The following is a 21,678-nucleotide window of genomic DNA, read 5'->3' as shown; positions in this document are numbered from 1 at the left end:
TTTTATATGTATTAGCTCCTTTATTCTCTCAACAGACATATAAAAAATATTAACAAATATATGGGAAAATAGTTTTATGAATTGAGACTTTCAGCATACAAAAAGGAGATTTTGGAAACACACGGAAACAAAAAGAGGTCTCAGGAAGCGGCTAAATCTTAGTTCCATCTCACGCCATCTGCTATTTCTGCTGCAGCCTCTCTGTACTTCTCCCACCCACTGGGCGGAATATGGCTCTCCCAGCTCTATAGTTCCAGCTAGTTTTAGTGAATGGTTAATAATCTCTGAATCCAATAGACAGCTCCACGAAAGAGAACAGGATTGGCCCAGCTTTGGTCACTGACTGATCAACACTTGTATTTCTGTTGGGGAGAGAGTCTTACGGTAATATAAACAATGGCCAATATTAATAAATAAAAAGGTGTGCTTTTTTTTATTATCGTTACGTTAAGGTAAATAAAAATACTGTGGTCCCACTTACTGGTCTGTATCTTCCAGTGGCTGTGAACTCCTCCAGCCTAGGGAACATATCATTTAACAGAATTATAATCATATCGGAAATGCACAATTGACCCTTGAACAGCACTGGCTTGGCCTGCACTGATCCACTTACAAACCGATTTTCCCCCAATAAATATATGTTTCATATCCATAGGTTTCACATCTGTGGATTCCACCAATCTTGGACAGAAAACAGTATTTTTACATTCACAACTGCGATTCCCAATTGTACAATAGATGGAAAATACCATGTTTGGTCCCCAACTGGTTGAATCTGTAGATAGGAAGGGATCTACTGCAGAGTTAAATGTTGTATACAGATTTTGGACTAGGCTGGGATCAGCATCCTAAACCCCAACCCCATTGTTCAAGAGTCAGCTGTGTGTGTGTGTGTGTGTGTGTGTGTGTGTGTGTATAAATGTTTCTGTCGCTAAGAATTTTTTAAAACTACTTAATGGTTGCATATTATTCCAACTTGGAACATTTCTGCAAGTTACTGAATCATTTTTACATATTTAGATAGTTTCAAGTTTTTTACTATAAATAACACTGCAAGAACTATAAATTTTAAGTCTTAGCTACAAGTGTAATTATTTTTTTCTTAGGATAGATTCTTAAAAGTGAAACTTTGTCTATTCACTTTTTAGAGTTTTCATATATATTATTAAATTGCTTTCCAAGTATGTTGTACTAATTTACACTCCTGCCAGGAGCATGAGTAACCCTAATTGCATACTTGATAGCATTATCACTTTTTAAAATCTTTAAAGGTTTTCCTTAGCTGGTGAAATTAAACTGTTCTTTCTTATTTATTTTCAGTTAGTACCCATTTGTACGTATTTCCTCTCCATGTATTACCTGTTAAAGCCCTTGCTGGCAGGAATCAAGTGTTGTTCTTTTAACGTGCCTGAGTGGGTAGAATGGTGCTTTTTATTTAGCTGACGTTCCCAAAACAGCAAGGAACTTACTGCTTGGATAATTACGAGAATAATTAAACTATTAAAAACTAATGATTGCTGCCATCTTAGATCTACAAAAAAAAAAAAAAAAAAAAAAAAAAAGTGCATTAGCCATGCATCTCCTGTGTGTTGTTATTCTCAGCATTTTACCCAGTGCAGCAAAGTCTGAAGTAGCTGAGATCTGAGAGGGATAAGTGGTGAATATCATCAGATCTACCCTCGAAGCAAAGGAATTCAGTTTCCCTGAAGAGGGGCTCAACCAGCTCAAGTTCCTCCTCCTGTGCACCAGAGGGCGAAGCTGCAGGATGTAAGGCAGCAAGAATGAGGAATTCTCTGGACTACATTTCCCAGAAGGGTTCTACGTGACCCCCACTCCCACCTCACCCCCACCCAGAAGGCTTAGCGGCTAAGGACTTCAGGTCCCAGGTTGCTGTGCGGCTAAATGTGCCTCCATCTCCCAGAGAGACACAGGCGCAATGGCTGCTAGTTCTCCAGGATTATTCTGCTGTTGAACTGTACCTCATTGCCAGGAAGCGGGCGCCAGAAGGTTCAAAGACAAGATCCCGCTCCCTTAGGGCGGTAACGGCGCGTAGGGGCTGGGAAGGGGTGGCGGGCGAGGCGGAATCGCTCGGACCTATGCCAGTGAATTGTGGGTCCTCCTGTGAGGAGGCCCCGCTTGGCTTGGCGGAGCCGCTGTGCGAGCCGGCGCTGGGCGGGGTTCTTGCGACGGGTCGAAAACTACATTTCCCAGCATCCTCGCGGCTCCAGAACTACCGTGCCCGAAAGTCTGAGCGTGAACCACCCAGCCTTCCGCTTCCTCCCGCTGACCGGGAAACGCGGGATATGTGGGGTCGCAGTGCCTGGCGGCTCCTGCGCTCCGAAAGCCCCGGGGGCCGCCGGGTTTCAGCCCCCCGCGGGCGTTTCTCGCTGGCCCTGCGGAGAGGTGAGGAAGGCCCCGTGTTCCGAGGTCGGGGTGCGTCCCAGAGAAAGGATGCTCCTTCCAGCCCGAGACCAGGGTGCGGGTGCCACGCCCCCCTGCCCGGCGCTCGCCGGGTGCTGGAGACGCTGCTGCCCGGCCTCGCCCCGGGTGGGCAAGGACTGGGGAGGACTCCGAAGGCCTGGGGTTCCCGCCCGGCGGCACCACGAGAGCTCCGCCGGGCTTCTTTCCGAGCTTGTTTCCTTTTTACCGTCAGATGAGCCGGTGGTCCCCGCCCCCTCGTAGGTCTTTCTGGGGCCAGCGTAAGGTAATCGGTGTCGGGAGACCTGATTTCTCTCGTAGCCTGTTCCCATTTAGACTGTTATGTGGGTGCTGGCCTCGAGCCCAGGTTATGGGGAGGCCAGCATGTGTCAGGCCTGCTTCATTCTCGTCGTGATTTTCAGTTCTCCGCGATCATCAGTGCGGATCCTGGAACTTACAGGTTGAACTGTTGGCGCCCCTGTTAGCAGTGTGCCCTGAAGGACATCTGACTCTGTTCTGAGAGAGGTTTTCAGAGCCATCATCCCACCACAACCACCAATTTTTAAACCCGTTAGGGTTGTCCACGGAGTGGCCGACTGGCACTAATGTTAGCATTGTGTTCACCTGGAATCTCCAGTGCCGGGTGAAATGAGCCAACCAGTACCCACTGTATTTTGTGCTGTTTTGCACATTGCTCCATTTTACTCACAGTAAGACCGCAGTTGTTGATTCAGCTGCCAGGGTCCTTCACAACCTCTTTGGTTCTCTATTTAGGTGTTTAACTTGTGTGCACATTAAATGTCCTTTACAAAAAGAAAGTAACATTTTTTTAAACCCTGGGAAATCACCCCAATCTCAGTTCTATGTGTGTAAACTTTTAGAGGTGAACTTTGTTTACATATTCAAATGAAAACAATATTAAACAGTTTTAAAGAACTTTAAAGTGCATATAACACTGGTAATACATCACCATGAGTAAAGGATAATGCTTCAACATATTTGTTGAGTTATGGCTCTTAAATCTATTGGAGAAACCTTAAGTGGCCCCTTAGTCTTTCCATCATTTGAATTGAGTTTATATTTAGATTTTTTTAAATCTGTTTCCTTCCTACTAACATATAAAGTCAATGAAAACATGTTATATCTGATTTTGCTCATTGCCCCCATGCCTTAAAAATTGGGACTTTATTGAAACAGGACATATATTTTTAAAATGTGACACTTCCTAGAGCTTTGATGTTAACAGCAAATACTCCAGCTTTCCAACCACTGTTCTAGGTATTAAAAAACAAACAAACAACAACAAAAAACAGTAATGAAAAACAGAGTCAGGGCCTCATGAAGCTTATATTGTGACTCAGAGAAACAAAACATGCATAATGCATAATTTCAGATTAGAACTGAGAACTATGTGAGAAATAAACTGAATATGGAAGAGTGTGGGAGTATAGAAAGCTACTTTGGAGGGGGATATAAGTATTAAAAATTCTCATAGCTCTATAAAAAACTTTTGAGCACTGAGGCAAGTTGGGCAATTTATGTTCTCCAGTAGAAATGTGGCAGTGATAATCAAAGCATTTGACGTATATTATTTTAGAATAACTCTTAACAAACATTTCTAAATACTAAAAGAAGGAAACATTTATTGAATGTTAGTTATGCCAAATAATGATAGACAATTTTGGATAAAAGAGTCAGGGGCTCAGAGGAGTCAGTTATCTTGCCTGAAATTACAGAATTCCTACGTAGAAGAGCTGGAACTGTATTATAATAAATGGGGAAAATGCTTTAGAAGCTAAAGTATGCTGCTTCTATTAGTTATTACAAGAAGTAAAAATATTGTCTTCTCTTCTCAGACTTCTTCACCACCACAACCAAAGAATCACATGATATAAGGCGAGTGGACATAACTCCTTTAGAACAAAGGAAATTAACTTTTGATACCCATGCATTGGTTCAGGACTTGGAAACTCATGGTGAGAAACAGGGGTATCTCTTGACAGAGTATATTAATACCACTCATGATATATTACCTAGTCAAGACAATATCACTATTAGGAACAATTAAGAATCACTATTTAAATGTAAGTGCCATCCAGACAATTTTATAGTCATAAAAAATGGTATTGCTTGATTATGTTCAAGTATTTAAGTGAAAAAAGTATTATGTAAAATTATGTGTATAGGGTGGTTCTAATTATGTAAAAAAGAAAAAAAGAAGAGTTTCTAGGCTGATACTGAAGTCCAAGTGGAAGTACAAGGACAATGTTTAAGAACAGCAAAAAAGAAAATAACAAGCACAAAAACTGACCAGATATCAAAACAGTTATTTAAACTATGTAATATCACATAGAAAAATAGATTATAGAATGGGAATCAGACACACACACACACACACACACACACATATGAGCTTAGCAAGCAAAAAAGAAAGTATAACAAATAGGGAAAGGAAGGACTATTTATTTAATGAGCTATGGTAACTGACTAGCCATTAGGAAAAATATATATGATCTCCTTACTGAAAAATAAATTTTAGATTGACTAAAAGCTAAATATAAAAAATGAAAGAAAAGCTGTAATAGAGTACTAGAATATAGAATATGTTTAGATTTTTAGAGGGAGCAAAACAAAACTCTAAAGCAATGAAAGTAAATACAGATGTGATTACAGAAATATGTATTTTTTAAAATATATTTTATTGATTACAGAGAGGAAGGGAGAGAGATAGAGAGCTAGAAACGTCGATGAGAAACATCAAAGAGCTGCCTCTTGTACACCCCCTACTGGGGTTGTGCCCGCAACCAACGCACACACCCCTGACCAGAATCGAACCTGGGACCTTTCAGTCCGCAGACTGACGCTCTACCACTGAGCCAAACCAGTTTCGGCTACAGAAATATTTTTTTACAGAAACATGACAATGAGCCTATGTTTTAATAAAGAGTCCATGTGAATCAATGAGAAAAAGCTCAGCAACTTTACAGAAAAATGGGCAAAAGCTCTAAACAGCTCACAGAAAAATAAATATCAGTAGTCAATAAGTATATGTAAAGATGTTTGACCAGCCGAAACCGGTTTGACTCAGTGGATAGAGCCTTGGCCTGAAGACTGAGAGGTCCCGGGTTTGATTCCAGTCAAGGTTGCGGGCACATCCCCACTAAGAGGTGTGCAAGAGGCAACTAATCGATGATTCTCATCTCTCATCGATGTTTCTAACTCTATCCCTCTCTCTTTCTCTCTGTAAAAAATCAATAAAATATTTTTTTTTAAAAAGATGTTTGACCAAGGAAATACAAACTTTAAGTACATATTAAAATAACAATGCAATACCATTTTTTATGGCAATTGTACACTTAAAAGTAAAAAAGACTAAAGTAACCCCAGAAGGAAAACTGACTTGCTTATTGCTGTTGTATGCCACTGTTTTGGGGTGGTTTGCTGTGCAGTAAAATATAACTGGAACAGAGACCTCTCACCCTTTATACATTTTCAACTTTCCATTATGTAAATATATTTCTTATTTGAAAGTAAATAAAATTATCTCAAAATAAAATGTACAATTAAAAATAAATAAGACTACTAATATCATTATTGATATAAATTGGGAAAATGGACAGTGGGCATTAAACTTGTAGATGGTTTTTAGAAAGTAATTTAGCAAAATCTGCCAAATTTTTATTGTAACCATTTTATAAAAACAGATAACAATTTATAGGGAAAGTTATTCCAGCTGTCTATTCTGATAAGAATGTGCACTTTAAAAAATATATAAATACCTATTTGCTGCCTACAGGATTTGACAAAGCACAAGCAGAAACAATTGTATCAGCATTAACCACTTTATCAAATGTCAGCTTGGACACTATCTATAAGGAGATGGTCACGCAAGCTCAACAGGTAACATTTTCCTTTTTATCACTTCTAAGTTTATTTGTCCATCTGTTTTATAACTGCATCTCTGTTTGCCCAGTGACCTCCCAGACATACCTGCATCATCTTTGTTCTCTCTAAAGGGATTAAAAAAAACCAGAAAACCTTTAGTAAAGTCAGTACCTAGAGAGATTAAGGAGTGAGAATAGTCATAACCATTTCGGTAACACAGAGAATGAAATTTTGTCAAATCTTACATTATGAGATAATTATATTATTAAAATCATGAGATGGTGGTAGATCATTGGTGAAACAATTTTTCCCTTTTGAAAGCCCTCCACAGTAGAAAAGCTAATCCTTCTATATAATAAAAATATTTCACTGCAGTCACATGTAAATTCTGCTTAATCTTTACAAACTTAGAAGGCTAAAGGTACTTATATGGCTGGAAGGACTTCATCAATCACCTGGCTAAGATGCCTTAATTTGACTGGATACACAAATCCTTTAAGTCAAAATAATGTCATTTACTAAGAACTTAAGATGTTGGAGGCACAATGCTGAGGACTTCTCATGTATTACTAGTATTTAACCACTCTAACAGCCTTGAAATGGAGGTAGAATTTTTCTCTTTTTGCCACTGAAGAGATGATCAGAGAGGTTGAGTAATTTGCAAGAGTTGTCATTGTGGTGTTATGGACAAAAGCTACAAGTTTATATAAAGAATAGAAAAAGCTCAGTGAACCTAACAAATAATTCATAGTTTGTCATCATGAATTAATTCACTATGTTTAAGAATCTTCTTATGTTTATATTTTTTAATTTTTCAAATTTGAACTTCCTTAAATATTTCACAGCAGCGGGTTTCTTTCTTATGTAAAATTAGCAGCTCTTACATAAAATTTCATTACATTAAAGGTCATGAAGGACAAAATCTTTTTAAAGATACAATAATTTCCAATTAGACTTTTAAAATTAAGAGTATTCAACTCCTGAATTTAACTTAACTAAAAATTTGTATGTGCATTATTTTAGCTTAATTTATTCAGAATCATAATAGACTACTAAGTCTACTGAGAAAAAGCCAATCATTTCATTCTCCCAACTCTCCGAGCTGTCCTGAAAGAACAAATGGAACTACTGACATCCTAATATATAAAAAGCCAGGGGCCGTCAGACCGAAACAACGAGAGATGACTGAACAACAGGCTGAGTGGGGCTACCAAAATGGCAGGGGAGGGCAGTTGGGGGCAACCAGGCCAGCTTGGGGGCAGTTAAGGGTGATCAGGCAGGCAGACAGGTGGTTTGGGGTGATCAGGCTGGCAGAGAGGGGCAGGGGCAATCAGGCAGGCAGGCAGGTGAGCAGTTAGGAGCCAGTGGTCCCAGATTGTGAGAAGGATGTCCAACTGCCAATTTAGGCCTAGTTTAGGGCATAAACTGGCAGTTTCCCTCAAGGGGTCCTGAATTGGAGAGGGTGCAGGCTGGACTGAGGGGACTCCCTCTACCCCTCACCCCCTCGTGCACCAGACCTCTAGTCTATAATAATAAAAGTGTAATATGCAAATTGACATGACGGCCAAATTGCAGAATTATGGTCTGGATGACCACACTGTGACACACACTGGCACCCAGGTGCGATGTGATTGGTTGAGGGTCCTGCCATCGCCCCATGAGGGAGGCCCAGACCAGCCAAGCAATTGCACCCTGCACCTGTTGCTTGCAGAGGGAGGCGACCAGTGGCAGGGGAAGAGGAAGCACCTCCACACAGATGGCAAGCAGTGGTAGTGGCAGGGGTAGGGCCAGCTATCCAAAGTCAGGGGAAGGAAAGCCTTAATCACTGGCCAGGCCCAGGGACCTTACCTGAGGGGTCCTGGATTGCAAGCCAGTTTGCCAGAGGGTGCAGGCTGGGCTGAGAGGCACACAAACACACACACCCATGCACAAATTTCATGCACCAGGCCTAAGTAATATACTCATATCAGATTTTTAAGTTTACCTGATATGTAATTAGTGAGTTAAAACTAGCTTGAGAAATGTTTATGTTGCCAGGACTTTTTTTTCAGGCTCCTTAGGGTGTCAGCCCAGAAAAAAAGAAAAAGAAAACCTGGGGAGGGGGAAGAAGAGAGTGAAGTGGAGGGAAAGCTGGTGAGGGCAGGGTCTGCCCAGGCAAGGGAGACTCTGCTAGGACCATTTTTTTTTTTTTTTTTTGCTAGGACCATTTAATCATATATTCAAAATGTAGGATCACATGTGGGAATATTACTGCTACACTTTTGATTTTTTTTTATTACTGGTGTGTGACATTGAAATCCCATTCCATCCTTGAGCTAATCCCCTTGCTGACCTCATCTCTAGGATAGAATACAAAGATGTTATGAAAGATGGGGTGAGACTCAGGGCCATGAGACAACAAGCTTCATACTTGATCACTTCAGAAAGGGCCATACTAAGTTGACTCTGCTCAATCTGGGAATACAGTTATATGCTGAATTTATTTATAACCTGAATTATATTCATATTCTTTGGTGGCTCCTTAATATATAATTACAGTGATTACACTTAATAGATTCGACTACTTGATACTGGATTATGCTTTTTCCATTTCAAGTCTTTGAAGATGGACACCTGTGCTGTTTTATAGGCCTGTTGAGTCACAAACTGTATTTAAAGGAGGAAATGGAGATAAATAGAGGCTATTAGGGTCATAGTACAATTCCTTATCTCAGGTTCAGACTCCACAAAAAACCTATGATTACATTTTCAGCTATTCTCTACATAGTCTCAGTAATAACATCTTATTAATGATTCAAATAAAGATAACATTATGTTTAATGCTTTTTGAGTAGGATTAACACAGCCCATAGAGCCACTTCTATATAACTTCTGAACTAATTCTCATGATTATATCAAGTAGAACTGCAAAAAAGGAAATGAACCCCCTATCCCAATAAGGATGAAGGTTAGGGAAGGCATAAGACTCAGGGATGTTTATTGTGCACAGCAAAAAAAATAATAACTTTATGATAGGATTAATATTGAAGGCAAAACATCTCCACATCAAAACATTGGTGTTACACTGGCCTGCTTCAGCCATTACATCCCTGTCTCTGGTAATATTAATATCGATAATAGACAACATTCATTGAGTGCTAACTGTGTGCCAAGAATTACATTAAGCATTTGATGTGACTATCATTTAATTCTCCAAATAACTCATTGTAAGTACTGTTATTATTTACATTTTACTAATGAGGTCAAAGAAATTAAATAACTTTGCCAAAGTCTCACAGTAAATGGCAGCATTTGGATTCAAAGCCAGGCAGCTTAAATCCAGCACTCACATTTTTAACATCTACTCCACATGACTGTGCCATCTGGGAGTTGTTATTGGAGAGCGTTGTGTATTCCAGATCTTCTGAAAACAGTCATTTCTTGGCACGCATCTGGAACTGTGATAGCCTGTTTTCTAACAGTCCAGTCAGTTTTAAAATAGACTTTCTTGCACATATTGGTCAGTGGAGGACTGTAAACTCAACAATGAACTGGCCACAAACTGACCAGAAAAATGGGAGTTCCACTAGTAATCCTGGTCTGTCTTAGGCTTTTTTGGTTTTGTTTATATACCCTGGTATAGAGGGTCCTTTTCCTGGCTACATCCTTATCTTCTTTTTCTTTTGGTAAAGCAGGAGAAATGAGTCAACAAGCTACCAAATTTAATAAGTTTAGTGTTAAATCCTAGCCAGTTTGGCTCAGCGGTTAGAGTGTTGTCGGCCAAGGACTAAAGGGGCAAGGGGACGTACCTGGGCTACAGGCTCATCGCAGCCCCAGTTGGGGGCTCATGTAGGAGGCAACCAATTGATGTGAGAGAAACATCGATGTTTCTGTCTCTGTCTCTCTCCACCTTCCTTCCACTCACTCTAAAAATCAGTGGAAAATAATTGTCCTCAGATAAGGATTAACAACAAAAAAAAGTTCAGCATTGAAGTTATTTCAACAGAAATGTCCCTCCTTAGCAAAGCAAAAGCATATAAGTCTATCCGATAAGGATCACCTTTTCTTTCACATATTCTTTGTAATGCCAAATGTAGGAAAGTTACCCAGGAATTTATTTATTTTGTGTGTGTGTTTATATTAATTTACTCATGATGTTGCCATCAGGAATGGGCAAACTTACTTTTTTTTCCCCTACAAATTACAAATTGGCTTAAAGGTTTAACAAAAATCAACTAATTAATAGCTAAAAATGATTTTTTTTTTCCCCCGTTTCAATGTGTCTCTTGCTTTATCTGTTTTCAGCTGAGAGATACAGAATTGAAATGACATTTAAAAATCACTAATGCTAACAAGGGGTAGTTATTTAAATCATACTTCTACCTATTTTGTTTTACTACTTAACTTCTGAGTCTTTTATCCAGTACCCTGGAATTTTCTGATGGTAGAAAATCCCTCAAAATTAAAGCAGTAAAAAGATTAACAAAGCCCTTTCCATGTAGCCATTTTAAAAACAATATTTGTTGAGGAACTCATAGATGTTAAATACTTTATTGGGATTCTTTCATAGATGTTTCCAGACATTTATTTTGCTTCAGGAAATGCTTTTTTTATTTTTTTATTGTTTCTGTTAATTCCCACCGGAGGATATTTTTTCCATTGATTTTTAGAGAAAGTGGAAGGGTAAGAGAAAGACAAAGAGAGAAACTTCAATATGAGAAAGACTCATCAATTGGTTGCCTCCCACACATGCCCCAGGATAGGGATTGAGCCTACAACTTAGATACATGCCCTCAACCCTTCAGTCCGCAGGCCGACATTGTAAGCACTAAGCAAAACTGGCTAGGACTGGGAAGTACTTTTTCTTCCTTGAATCTCCTTTTACTTTTCATTTTGATAATATGTAGGTTTTATGTGTTGTTTAGTTTTACTTAACCAAGCGACATTGTATTTTTAGCACTTGAAACCCTGAAGTTTTATGAAAACGACTCCATGTAAGGGGATGGCTTTCCATAGATCACTAGGTTATTTTATTTTACTTTCTAGGAAATAACAGTACAACAGCTAATGGCCCATTTGGACTCTATCAGGAAAGACATGGTCATCCTAGAGAAAAGTGAATTTGCAAATCTGAGAGCAGACAACGAGGTGACACAAGTTTCAGTTTATTACTAATAAAGTAACTGACTTCACAAGTGGTCTACTTGGTGAATAATAGTACCAAATAATTTTATGTGGTTATTAAATAGTTATTTATAAATTTTCAGATAAAAATAGACTATATGTTTAACCATACCTAATCTTTTGATGTAAAAGCATAGTTTCTTGCATAGTAAAGAATAAGAGATGTATCTTATATGTATAAAAGTCACTTAGATATTTGAACTCTTTATATTATATACAATTTGAGAATAACGCATAGTATAATATTCTCAGAACTGAAAGTAATGTGGCATTTTCCATTTTATTTGATTCTGTACTAATTAGTCATTTAAGAGAAAAATATGGTTTTTGTAATTCAGGGGAATTTTGTTATCCAGCAGATAAACTACTAATATTTTTAAGTGTAGACTATCAATTGTTTTAAGAAATAGAAAACTAAAACATAAATATTTTTTAATGTTTTCCTAAGAATTATTTTCTAAATATGAATTACTCTTTTTTATCTTTATTTTTAATTTAAGAAATCCTTAGATCATCCAGTTTTTGCTAATCTAGGGTTTCAAATTTTATGGGAAAAATATCATAATATGGGCTTTTAGTTTAAAGCCAATTGTATGTGATCTTTCTTACATCTAGAAAATGAAGAGTGAATTAGAACAAGTTAAGCAACAATTAATAGTAAGTGAAATGTTTTTTCCCATTTAAAAACATTGTATTTTCAAAATACTCATTACAAGAAAACTTTTTAACTATTTTTACTTTCTTTAAAGAATGAAACCAGTCGAATCAGAGCAGATAATAAACTGGATATCAACCTAGAAAGGAGCAGAGTAACAGATATGGTAATGTGCTTTTAATTGTATTTTCTTGTTTACTTACTGCTTCTTAACCCCTTTTAGTCTTTTTTTCTTAACCTCCTGATGCATCATATCCTTTAGTTTACAGATCAAGAAAAGAAACTTATGGAAGCAACCACAGAATTTACCAAAAAGGTAAGTTAGTGTATAAAAATTCCTTTTTTGTACAGCTCTCAGTCTTGTGTACCTGCTTTTATGTGTATCATGTTATAAATTTGGACTTTAAACAGCTAGACCTAAAGAATCCATGATTTCCTCATAGCTTTTATGGTTAACTGGCACTGGGGGTAATGCCACCAGGTGCGTGATAGTACCAGAGCTGTGACCTCTGAGTAAGAACCAAGCTTTCCTGGTAGCATACTTTTTCAAACTAAATTATTTTCATATAAAAAAGAAATGATTCATAATTAGTATTTTAAGTGTCTAGGTCAAATTATCTTAAAAATTTTTTAATAATAGTAAACATTTAATAAGTGTTTATTATATGCTAGATATTGTTCTACTTGCTTTACTTTTGTCTATTATTTAATCCTTACATCAGCCTCTGTGAGGCAGGCAGTCTTATTCCGTATTTACCAATTTAAAAAATGAGGCACAGGGACATTAAGATCACACAGCTACTAAGTGGTAGAGCTGGGATATGAACCTGGATTTTAAACCCCATACTTATTGTTAATGGTTAGCTTCTCAGTAATCCTACATTGTAATCATTAATCTCTGTGGCTTGAGTAAAACCCAGCTTTCTGGCTTTGCCTCATCCTTTTCTTAAAAGTTAAAAGCCATTTGGTCTACATTCTAACAGAAAAGATGGCACTTTCTTGCTTCTAATTTAATAGAAGGGAAGGGTTCCATTTGTCCTTCTTAGCATCCTATTCTGTCCTCTTTTTGGCAAGATAAAGGAGATAAGGAAATGTAGTAATTCTCTCAGAGCTAATTCCTGAGCTCTCAGTACCATCTCTCAGCTCCTATACACACAGCATTCAGTGTTACCCAACAAGCATTTCTGCCATTTCCTTTAACGTTGGTGCCAGTTCACATTATAAACTTGGTCAGGTTTTTTCTTCTGCAGAACATATTTAAATTTTTAACTATCATAGCCTTTCTATACATAAAGTGATAGTTCAGTGACTACAGTATTTTCTGTGTATAAGATGCTTGCTTTTTTTTTTTTTTTCTAAAGTCATTAAGACTGAAAATGGAGGGACATCTTATACACAGAAGTCAGCTATGCTTTGTCAAACAGGCTTCCTCCAGTCACGAGCCTTATTTTTTCTGACATGAGGCCTGTGAATCAGGAGGTCATGGCTTGATTTCCAGTCAGTGCACAAGCTCAGATTGTGGACTCAATCCTCAGTGAGGGGCATGCAGGAAGCAGCCGATGAATGATTCTCTCTCATCGTTGATATTTTTATCCTTCTCTCCCTCTCCCTTCCTCTCCCTGAAATCAATAAAAATAGCTTCTTTTAAAAAGCCCTGGCCAGTTTTTCTCAGTGGGTAGAGCATCGGCTGTGGACAGAAAAGTCTTGGGTTCAATTCCCAGTCAAGAGCACATACCTCAGTTGCAGGTTCGATCTCTAGCCCCAATCGGGGTATATGTGGGAGGCAGCTAATCTGTCTCTCTCTCACATCACTTTTTCTCTCTCTCTCTCCCGTTCTCTCACTTTCCCTCTCTCTCCTTCTTCCCTCTCTTGTACTATCTCTAAAAAAGTCAATGGAAAAAATATTCTTGGGTAAGGATTAAAAAAAGACTATTGTAATACACAAAATCATTCATAAATAATATTTTTAATGTAAATATTTTCCCAATAGTATATTGAGGACAAAACTTAATTGTATTTATTCTCATTTATTACAGGATACCATAACCAATAGTATTATTTCAGAAACCAGTAATAAAATTGACACTGAAATTGCTTCTTTAAAAACACTAATGGAATCTAACAAGCTTGAGACAATTCGTTATCTTGCAGGTAAGGCTGTGTTTGTCAGAGAAAGAATTATTGTCATTTGATTATCAGACCTGTCAGCTCCTACCTCCCAAGACCAGCATAGAAGAAAAAATGAACGTTTCTTTTATTGCTTGGTCCCTGCAGTGTGTGAAGAATCTAAGTCTGGAAGTCAGTAAGATTAGGATATAAGTTTTTTGGAAGACCAGTAAGATTAGGATATAAGTTTAACAGGCAACTTTGCAACTTACTAATAGGAAAAAAATTATCAATATCAAAGAAATATATAAACACAAGTACAGAATACTGCAAAGATGAACTAGGTATTCTACAATTAAAAAAAGTTATTTTTATTGCTGTGCTCTTCAGTATTTGAGTGGACTTTCAGGAAATTATAGCTAAAATATATGTAGGCCATTAAAAATTATAGCAAACAAAGGGGGGAAATTCTCCTACTTTGAACCCAACTGACTGAGCACAGTTACTACCCCAATATTAGATTATTTGTCCCATACTAGGCTCCTCAAGTACCATGGGGCCTGAACCAATTACAGGACCCCAAGGAGGTAGGAAAAATGCCCTAGTCAAATAGAACTTTTTTGTTCCTTTTTATAAAAAGTAATATATTTTCCTTATAAGTGATTCATGTAATTCAGAAACAATATAGTAAAAGTAAAAGCCTTTTACGCCCTCATAGGTTTTTACTATTAATAGTATATATCTTTCCAGAATTTCTCTTCTTTATATAAATATTATAATTTTTAAAAATAATAACTAGATCATATTGTACAGACAGCTTTTCTTCTACTAGTTTTTTATTATTAAAAATTATGCACTGAACAGCTACATATATGTTTGTGTTTGAGTAAACACACACACCCCTTTGTGCCCTCATGTTAGTATTTCTGTATAAATTGCTTTGCACCATCTATACTTTTGTTTAAAAGATGTGCACATTTAAACGTTTTCATGTTATGAACTGCTGTCCAAAACAAAATTGCTGATTTATACTACCAGTGGTTTTCTGGGCAGCCACTAAGGATGTTGAGGTGGCAGTAGGAGTAAAGATGGAGCCCCCGGCCTTCAGCCATGCACCCCCTTTATTTCTTCAACTTGAATGCCTCAGCTTCTGTCTTTTTAAAATACTTGGCTTCTGCCAAAATTTCATTTGAAGCGTTCTAAGGGGAAAACAAGTTTTGAAAACCCCCATTCTAGCAAAGTCTCTGGAACTAGATAGAGATCAATTCAGTGGTAATGCTCAGGGAAAATTTCCAAACAGCCAGTTTGTTTCCACTTTCAAAATGGATTTTAAAGCAACTCAGTTTAGGAAGAGCTTCAAATTCCACTCAGCTTCCTCTAGAGTAGGGGTGTCGAACTCAATCAGAGAAGGGGCCAAAATCTAAAACCCAGCCTAAATCGTGGGCCGAATGGTTTACTGAACAGTCATAAACTGTCATTGTTATGGAAACGCAGGGGAGTGCAGTGATGACAGCGTGGTGCGGGCCACATTGCAAGGCCTGGCGGGACGGATTTGGCCCGCGGGCCTTGTGTTTGACACGTGTGCTCTAGAGTATTTACTAAAAGAATCGATATCTTAGATAAAAATAAAATCCTTTTTGTACTCAGTTTGAAGAAGGTGATAGTCTCCATAAGACTTTCATTCAGTAGTGGATTTATACAAGGCTGATTCTAAGAAACTTATTGGCAAAAGCAAAAGAATTAGCAAGTCATTGTTTGGAAAAGTACCTTTCCTAAGTTATGTGCCTTTCTTTTTTTCAGTGAGGATTTGCAACCAACAATTCTAAAGGCATTGTCTTTCTCCTTCCTCTTTTTTTTTTTTTTTTTTTTTTTTTAATATATATTTTATTGATTTTTTACAGAGAGGAAGGGGGGCAGAGAGAGAGTTAGAAACATCGATGAGAGAGAGTCATCGATCAGCTGCCTCTTGCGCACCCCCTACTGGGGATATGCCTGCAACCAAGGTACATGCCCTTGACCGGAATCGAACCCGGGACCTTTCAGTCCCCAAGCCGACGCTCTATCCATTGAGCCAAACCGGTTTCGGCTCCTTCCTCTTATCCAATTATTTATTGCTGATGTTACTGGTAAGCTTTTTAGGAAATTTTAATCCCACACTCTCAGCAGGTGGGTAGTTAATGCCAAGAGTGGATCCACTGGGCCCTAGAATACCTGAGATGTTGCCAGTAAGACGGTATTACTCCACATATCTGAGATTCACATACTGAATTCAGTCACAAACCCAGAAAAAAAAAAAAACTAATAAAACTCTAGCAGTAAAGATCTTGTGTTTCCCTTAGAGAAGAAATCCTTCTAAAATGTTAACCTTAATAATTTTGTTTTTCCAGAATGCATCAATCAGCCAAGGTGCTGTTCATTTCAAGTATTATACTTTTGAACTTGAACTAGCTTAGGCATAAAGGGGAATTTACATATTGAATTATGGAAGAAAGGCATAGGTATAGCTTCAGCCTAGGGATAATTGGAATCACAACTTTCTCTGTATCTTATCTCTGAATATCTGTCTCATTTTCTTAAACCAATTTCCTCCATGGGATTATAAACATAGCCACCACACTCATATTCCAGTTTCACCAACCATGAAAAATTATCCTTTTCCTTAGTTCCAATTCAGAAAATCCCAGGGAAGGGATCTGAATGGCTCATCTTGAGTCATATACAACTCCTTGACTCAGATCAATATTGTCAAGGAAACTAGAGCTGTAGATAATGGCAGTTTCCATGTAATCTATAGTTAATGTGGCAAATTCTGTTTTGGACAGATAAGTAGTAAAATCTAACACAGAGTACTTAAAATGTACCAGGCACAGGCTCAGCTTTGCATTTTATATACCCAAAGAAGTGTCTCAGATAGGCCCTAAAAGATAAACAACTAATTTGAAAGCAATTTGGGGTTGGCACAATGACAGCAATGAGAAGTAACAGTTGACAGTAGAAATGAGAAACTTAAATACATTAACCACTGTGTCAGATACCAGGAGCACTGCTGCTCTGAGTTGTCCTAAATCCATATATTCGAAGTTCTTCCTGACTATACCAAGGGTGGCTCCTTTTCAAACTCTGCCCACTGTACTAATTATTGGGAACTTAGTCCAAGTTCCTCCTTTATCCTCTGTTCACAAGTACACTAGGTGTTAGGTCCAGCCTAGGGCTGGACCTCCTCTGATGCTGGGTCTTAGATGGAGAGCCATGAGAAGTTGTGAATATATAAGAAGGAGTCTTTATTGCAGAAGTCAGTGCACAATAGCTCTATACAAGCAAAATAGTCCTTCACAGCAAAGTTCACACAGGCAGGCAGCCGGACACCAGCTGGTGAACAGATACATCTTTCCCACAAAGCAGCATCAGTCTCTGTACCCATAGCTATTATCTGAGCAGCCGCATGCTGCCCCCTAGACTCACTACCTTACATCTTAGTGGTGCCTAAGCTCTCTATCTAGGCAGCTTCTCTAACCTCTCCGGCTTAGTAGTTTCTCCTGTCTCCCCTGCCCAGCACACTGGCTGGTGAACGAGGTCGCTGAATCAGAGCTCTTTTGCCTCTGCTCTACCCAGCACCCTGACCTTAGTGATATCCTTTTATATTATCCCTTAGACAAAGATGGCTTTGTGCCAATAGTTTCATTAATCATACTTTGGCTATAGAAGGGCACAGTGTACCATGAATCCTTGCACCCACTCATGGTATATTGGCCTTGGGCACCCCAATTAGGCTTGCTTATGCTTAGAGAGGCCTTGGCCATTCTGATGTGTTAATGACAAGGCCTCTGTGTTCCCATTGGCCTGAACTATCTGGATACCCTGGCATGGTTCCCACACATTGTGTTGTTTTCTAATAAAAGAATGAAATACCTCCTTCCTCACAATAAAGAACTCACTAGTAGTCTTAGACAACTTAGCTCTTTGTGTTAGCAAGAATATACCAGATAGCACTGTGTAGCCCCCAAATTAACAAATTAGATTAAGTCCTTCAGGTGACGGGATAAATAGGATAATATAATGGCTTCCTTTAAAAACAACTTTGGAATCAGGAACACTTAGTTGAGTCCTGGTTCCATCAATGGTAGCAATATAGCTTTGGACTTGTCTCATCTATATAATGGGAATGATATCACCTACCTCATAGGATTTTAATTATGGATAAATGGGTAATTTATGTAATCAGTCAATCAAGACAAGAAACTCAGTATTAAACTTTCTCCTCAAATGTTCTCATTTCCTATGTGTCTTAAAGAGACCTAATCCCATCTCTTAAAATTAAGGAAATGATCTTGTCATTAGCCAAGTTTCAGTAAGTAGTGGGATCAAATGAGATATTGTATAATTTTATACATTAAAATTAGAATAGCTTTACTATGAAAGGCTTTTTCTTTTGTCTTTAGTCAAAGTTTGCCCTTCATTTCAGTTTCTCTATTTTAAAAATTAAGAAGAAAATTAAATCATCCATAATCCCATCAGTCATTACAGACATGTTATTGTATTTTATTTAGTCTTTTACTGTATGAATACATGTCATTTTTAATGGCATCATAGATTACTTCTATTATAGATTCCCAATTTTTTTCTATATAAATAGTAATAAATATCTTTGTGCATAGATATAAAAAGGTCATGGCTGTTTAAACAAACTACTAGAAACTAGGGAGTCCCTAAAAGCTTCACCCAGATTAAGCTGCTTAAGAATAGGAAGGGTTTTTTGTTCAGAATGAAATAAAGAGCAGATGGTATATTAAATGTTAAAGTCTGATGCTTGTTCTGCCTTTGCTTCTACCTCACAGATATTTTAAAGGGTTTCATTACAATTTTTTATTTGTTTTTAATATGAGTTTTAATATTTGTGAGAAAATTTATTTTTAAATGTATTGAAAGGCAAATTTTCTCATGGATGATCTGATGTCAGTTTTACTAACTTAACTACATAACTTTAAATATAAGTGAAATGTTTTTTCACTTCCAAGATCTGAAATTAAAGTTCATAATTGTCACTGTTAATGCTAATATTAATAATGGATTTAAACAATTTATACATTCTAACTGACATATGACCTACATTTTTAAATTACTGTCATCCTTAATTGGGTTTAAAATACAGAAAGCTTTTAAGAAGAATTGGTATCCTGCCCAAAAGAATATCCTTTATTTTTAGCTTCATTTTCTGGGAAATGAAAAACCTAAGATACAAAATTGATTGGATGCCCTTTGTTTTTTGTTCATTTAAGTTGAAGATGACATTATTCTGTTTCTCTCTGCAAAAAAATAATCACAAATGCATGACCTACTGTACCATGTTTTCTTCTGTTCACAGCCTCAGTGTTCACTTGCCTGGCAATAGCATTGGGATTTTACAGATTCTGGAAATAGCAGTGGAACAATTATATTATGCTTCTACTACTGCTTCCATTGACTTCTTAAAGCACTGAACTAGGATAGATTTACTTTGAACATTGAAAGTTGTAGCAAAACTTAATACAACAAGATTATTCAAAGTACATATGGACTAAAAATGTTTTAGAATAAAATGTAGTTTGTGTTTTTAATGTCTATTTTATTATGTTGAAAAGCTGCCACTCAAAACCTGGTTAATTTGAGATAGAAGGGCCTTTTGTCTTTACCTTCTTGATAGCTTATAAAAACTGAACTGGAGTTTTGTGTTTGCTTGAATAACTGTGTAAATCATATAGGATTTCTTTGGTATCTGCTGCCTACATACTTTGATATGCAACTTTCCTGGTAATTACACAATTACCTTTTCATATTTAATAAAATATTATTAAAAAGTTGTTTGGATTGTTAAAGTGACTTACAATGTATTGTAGATGGAGATTTTTTAATAATGAACAATTAAAAAACAATTTTAAAAATGTTTAATTTGTTTTCTGTTGACCAGTGTTTCCTATTCTCCTCTTACTTCTCCCCCTCCACTCAGTCCCCATTCCACCCTAGGCCTTTACCACACTATTATCTGTGACCGAAGGCTATGCATATAAGTTTTTTGGTTAATCTCTTCCCGTCCCTCTCATCCCTCTCCCTTCTAAGATCTGTCAGTCTGTACCATGTATCCATAAGTCTGGACTTATTTTGTCTATCACTAATTTGTTCATTAGATTCCACATATAAGTGAGATCATGTGATACTTGTCTTTCTCTAACTGGCTTATATCACTCAGCACAGTATTCCCCAGGTCCATACATGCTGTTGCAAAGGATAAGAGATCCTTCTATTTTACAGCTCAGTATTTCACTGTATAAATGTACCACAGCTTTCCCCCCCACTTATTACTGATGGGAACTTATGCTGTTTACAGATATTAGTTATTGTAAATAACAATGCTATGAACATAAGGTGCATACATTCTTGAACAATTAAAAACAAATTGGCCGAAGCCGGTTTGGCTCAGTCTGCGGACTGAAGGGTCCTGGGTTCGATTCCGGTCAAGGGCATGTACATTGGTTGCGGGCACATCCCTGGTGGGGGGTGTGCAGGAGGCAGCTGGTCGATGTTTCTCTCTCATCGATGTTTCTAGCTCTCTATCTCTCTCCCTTCTTCTCTGTAAATAATCAATAAAGTATTTTTTTTTAATTTGAAAATTTTTAAATGTGTGCCCTAGTACAAATGTATGACACTTAATATGAAATCTGTTGAGTTACTAATCTTGAGCCCTAATTATTATATATTTTTTTTAAATTTTTGATTCACAAAAACATGTTTGTCCATGCTTCAAATTTATTGCTTAAAATAAAGATTTTTCTTATGACAGTTAAATTCAATAAATGTCTATAAATAATCCCTCTCTCAAGAAACTCATACTGTGGTTTTATTGCTATTGGGTCTACTATATATTTTTCCTTTATAATAGTGCCTATTAATATACACATAGTTCTAAGAAAAGTACAAAATATGTTCAACTCAGACCTTTAATTGAAGATATTTCAAAAAGCCAAGGCCAGGAAGTACTAAAAATTTCATAATGCCTCGACGATAGCTTTAAAAGTTTGATAATCTGTTATTTATTCAATATGTTAAAAAATAACCCCATCATTTGTTTAGTTATAAATAAGGAATGTGCAGACTAGAGAAGTCAAAGACTGGCCCATGTGGTCCAATAAATGAGAATCAGAGGCTCTCCAACTAAATGTTCTTCGCAGATCTAACTACTGGGTTGTTTTCAAAGCAAAACTCAATTTTAATATCCTGGAACGTCCTGATTCATTTCCATCTCAAAAGTTATCTTGGCACACTGTAGATAAATTTTTATTGATTTAATAAATAAGGACCAAAAGGCTCCACTGTAACAAACTATTCATTCACTGAATAAATAGAATGCCTCCTGAATGCCAGACAACATGCTGGTCCACCTGTGCACAAAGGTGAACGCAGTTTTCCTTCTTACGGAA

At 37.3% G+C, this 21,678-nt stretch overlaps 1 protein-coding gene across 5 annotated transcripts; it reads left to right on the top strand.

Moving 5' to 3' along the window:
* Window positions 1–1,885: 1,885 nt before the first annotated feature.
* On the top strand, window positions 1,886–20,152 carry CCDC90B (coiled-coil domain containing 90B). 5 transcript variants are annotated; one of them, XM_036428231.2, is made up of 9 exons: window positions 1,886–2,403; window positions 4,275–4,394; window positions 6,215–6,318; window positions 11,329–11,430; window positions 12,082–12,123; window positions 12,216–12,287; window positions 12,384–12,437; window positions 14,158–14,272; window positions 19,590–20,152. In XM_036428231.2, the coding sequence occupies exons 1-9, from the start codon at window positions 2,097–2,099 to the stop codon at window positions 19,643–19,645; spliced, it is 972 nt and encodes a 323-aa protein (XP_036284124.1). In that variant the 5' UTR covers window positions 1,886–2,096; the 3' UTR covers window positions 19,646–20,152. The 5 variants fall into 5 exon arrangements, with proteins under 5 accessions (XP_036284124.1, XP_036284123.1, XP_036284125.1 ...); XM_036428230.2 differs by having other exon boundaries at window positions 1,886–2,427; XM_036428234.1 differs by having other exon boundaries at window positions 2,306–2,403; window positions 4,275–4,314.
* The last annotated feature ends 1,526 nt before the right edge of the window (window positions 20,153–21,678 follow it).

The sequence above is a fragment of the Pipistrellus kuhlii genome, unplaced genomic scaffold (assembly GCF_014108245.1).
Source record: "Pipistrellus kuhlii isolate mPipKuh1 unplaced genomic scaffold, mPipKuh1.p scaffold_m20_p_9, whole genome shotgun sequence".
Classification (NCBI taxonomy): domain Eukaryota; kingdom Metazoa; phylum Chordata; class Mammalia; order Chiroptera; family Vespertilionidae; genus Pipistrellus; species Pipistrellus kuhlii.
Note: the sequence above shows the minus strand (reverse complement) of the source record. Positions and strands in the feature narration are given on the sequence as shown.

What these genes read in the sequence shown, in the direction of transcription:
- CCDC90B (XM_036428230.2), top strand. Translation starts at nt 2,097, where the DNA reads ATGCCAGTGAATTGTGGGTCCTCCTGTGAGGAGGCCCCGCTTGGCTTG. An exon ending in AAGTTAAGCAACAATTAATA is followed by an intron (nt 12,124 to 12,215) that starts GTAAGTGAAATG and finishes CTTTCTTTAAAG; the next exon opens with AATGAAACCAGTCGAATCAG. An exon ending in CCACAGAATTTACCAAAAAG is followed by an intron (nt 12,438 to 14,157) that starts GTAAGTTAGTGT and finishes CATTTATTACAG; the next exon opens with GATACCATAACCAATAGTAT.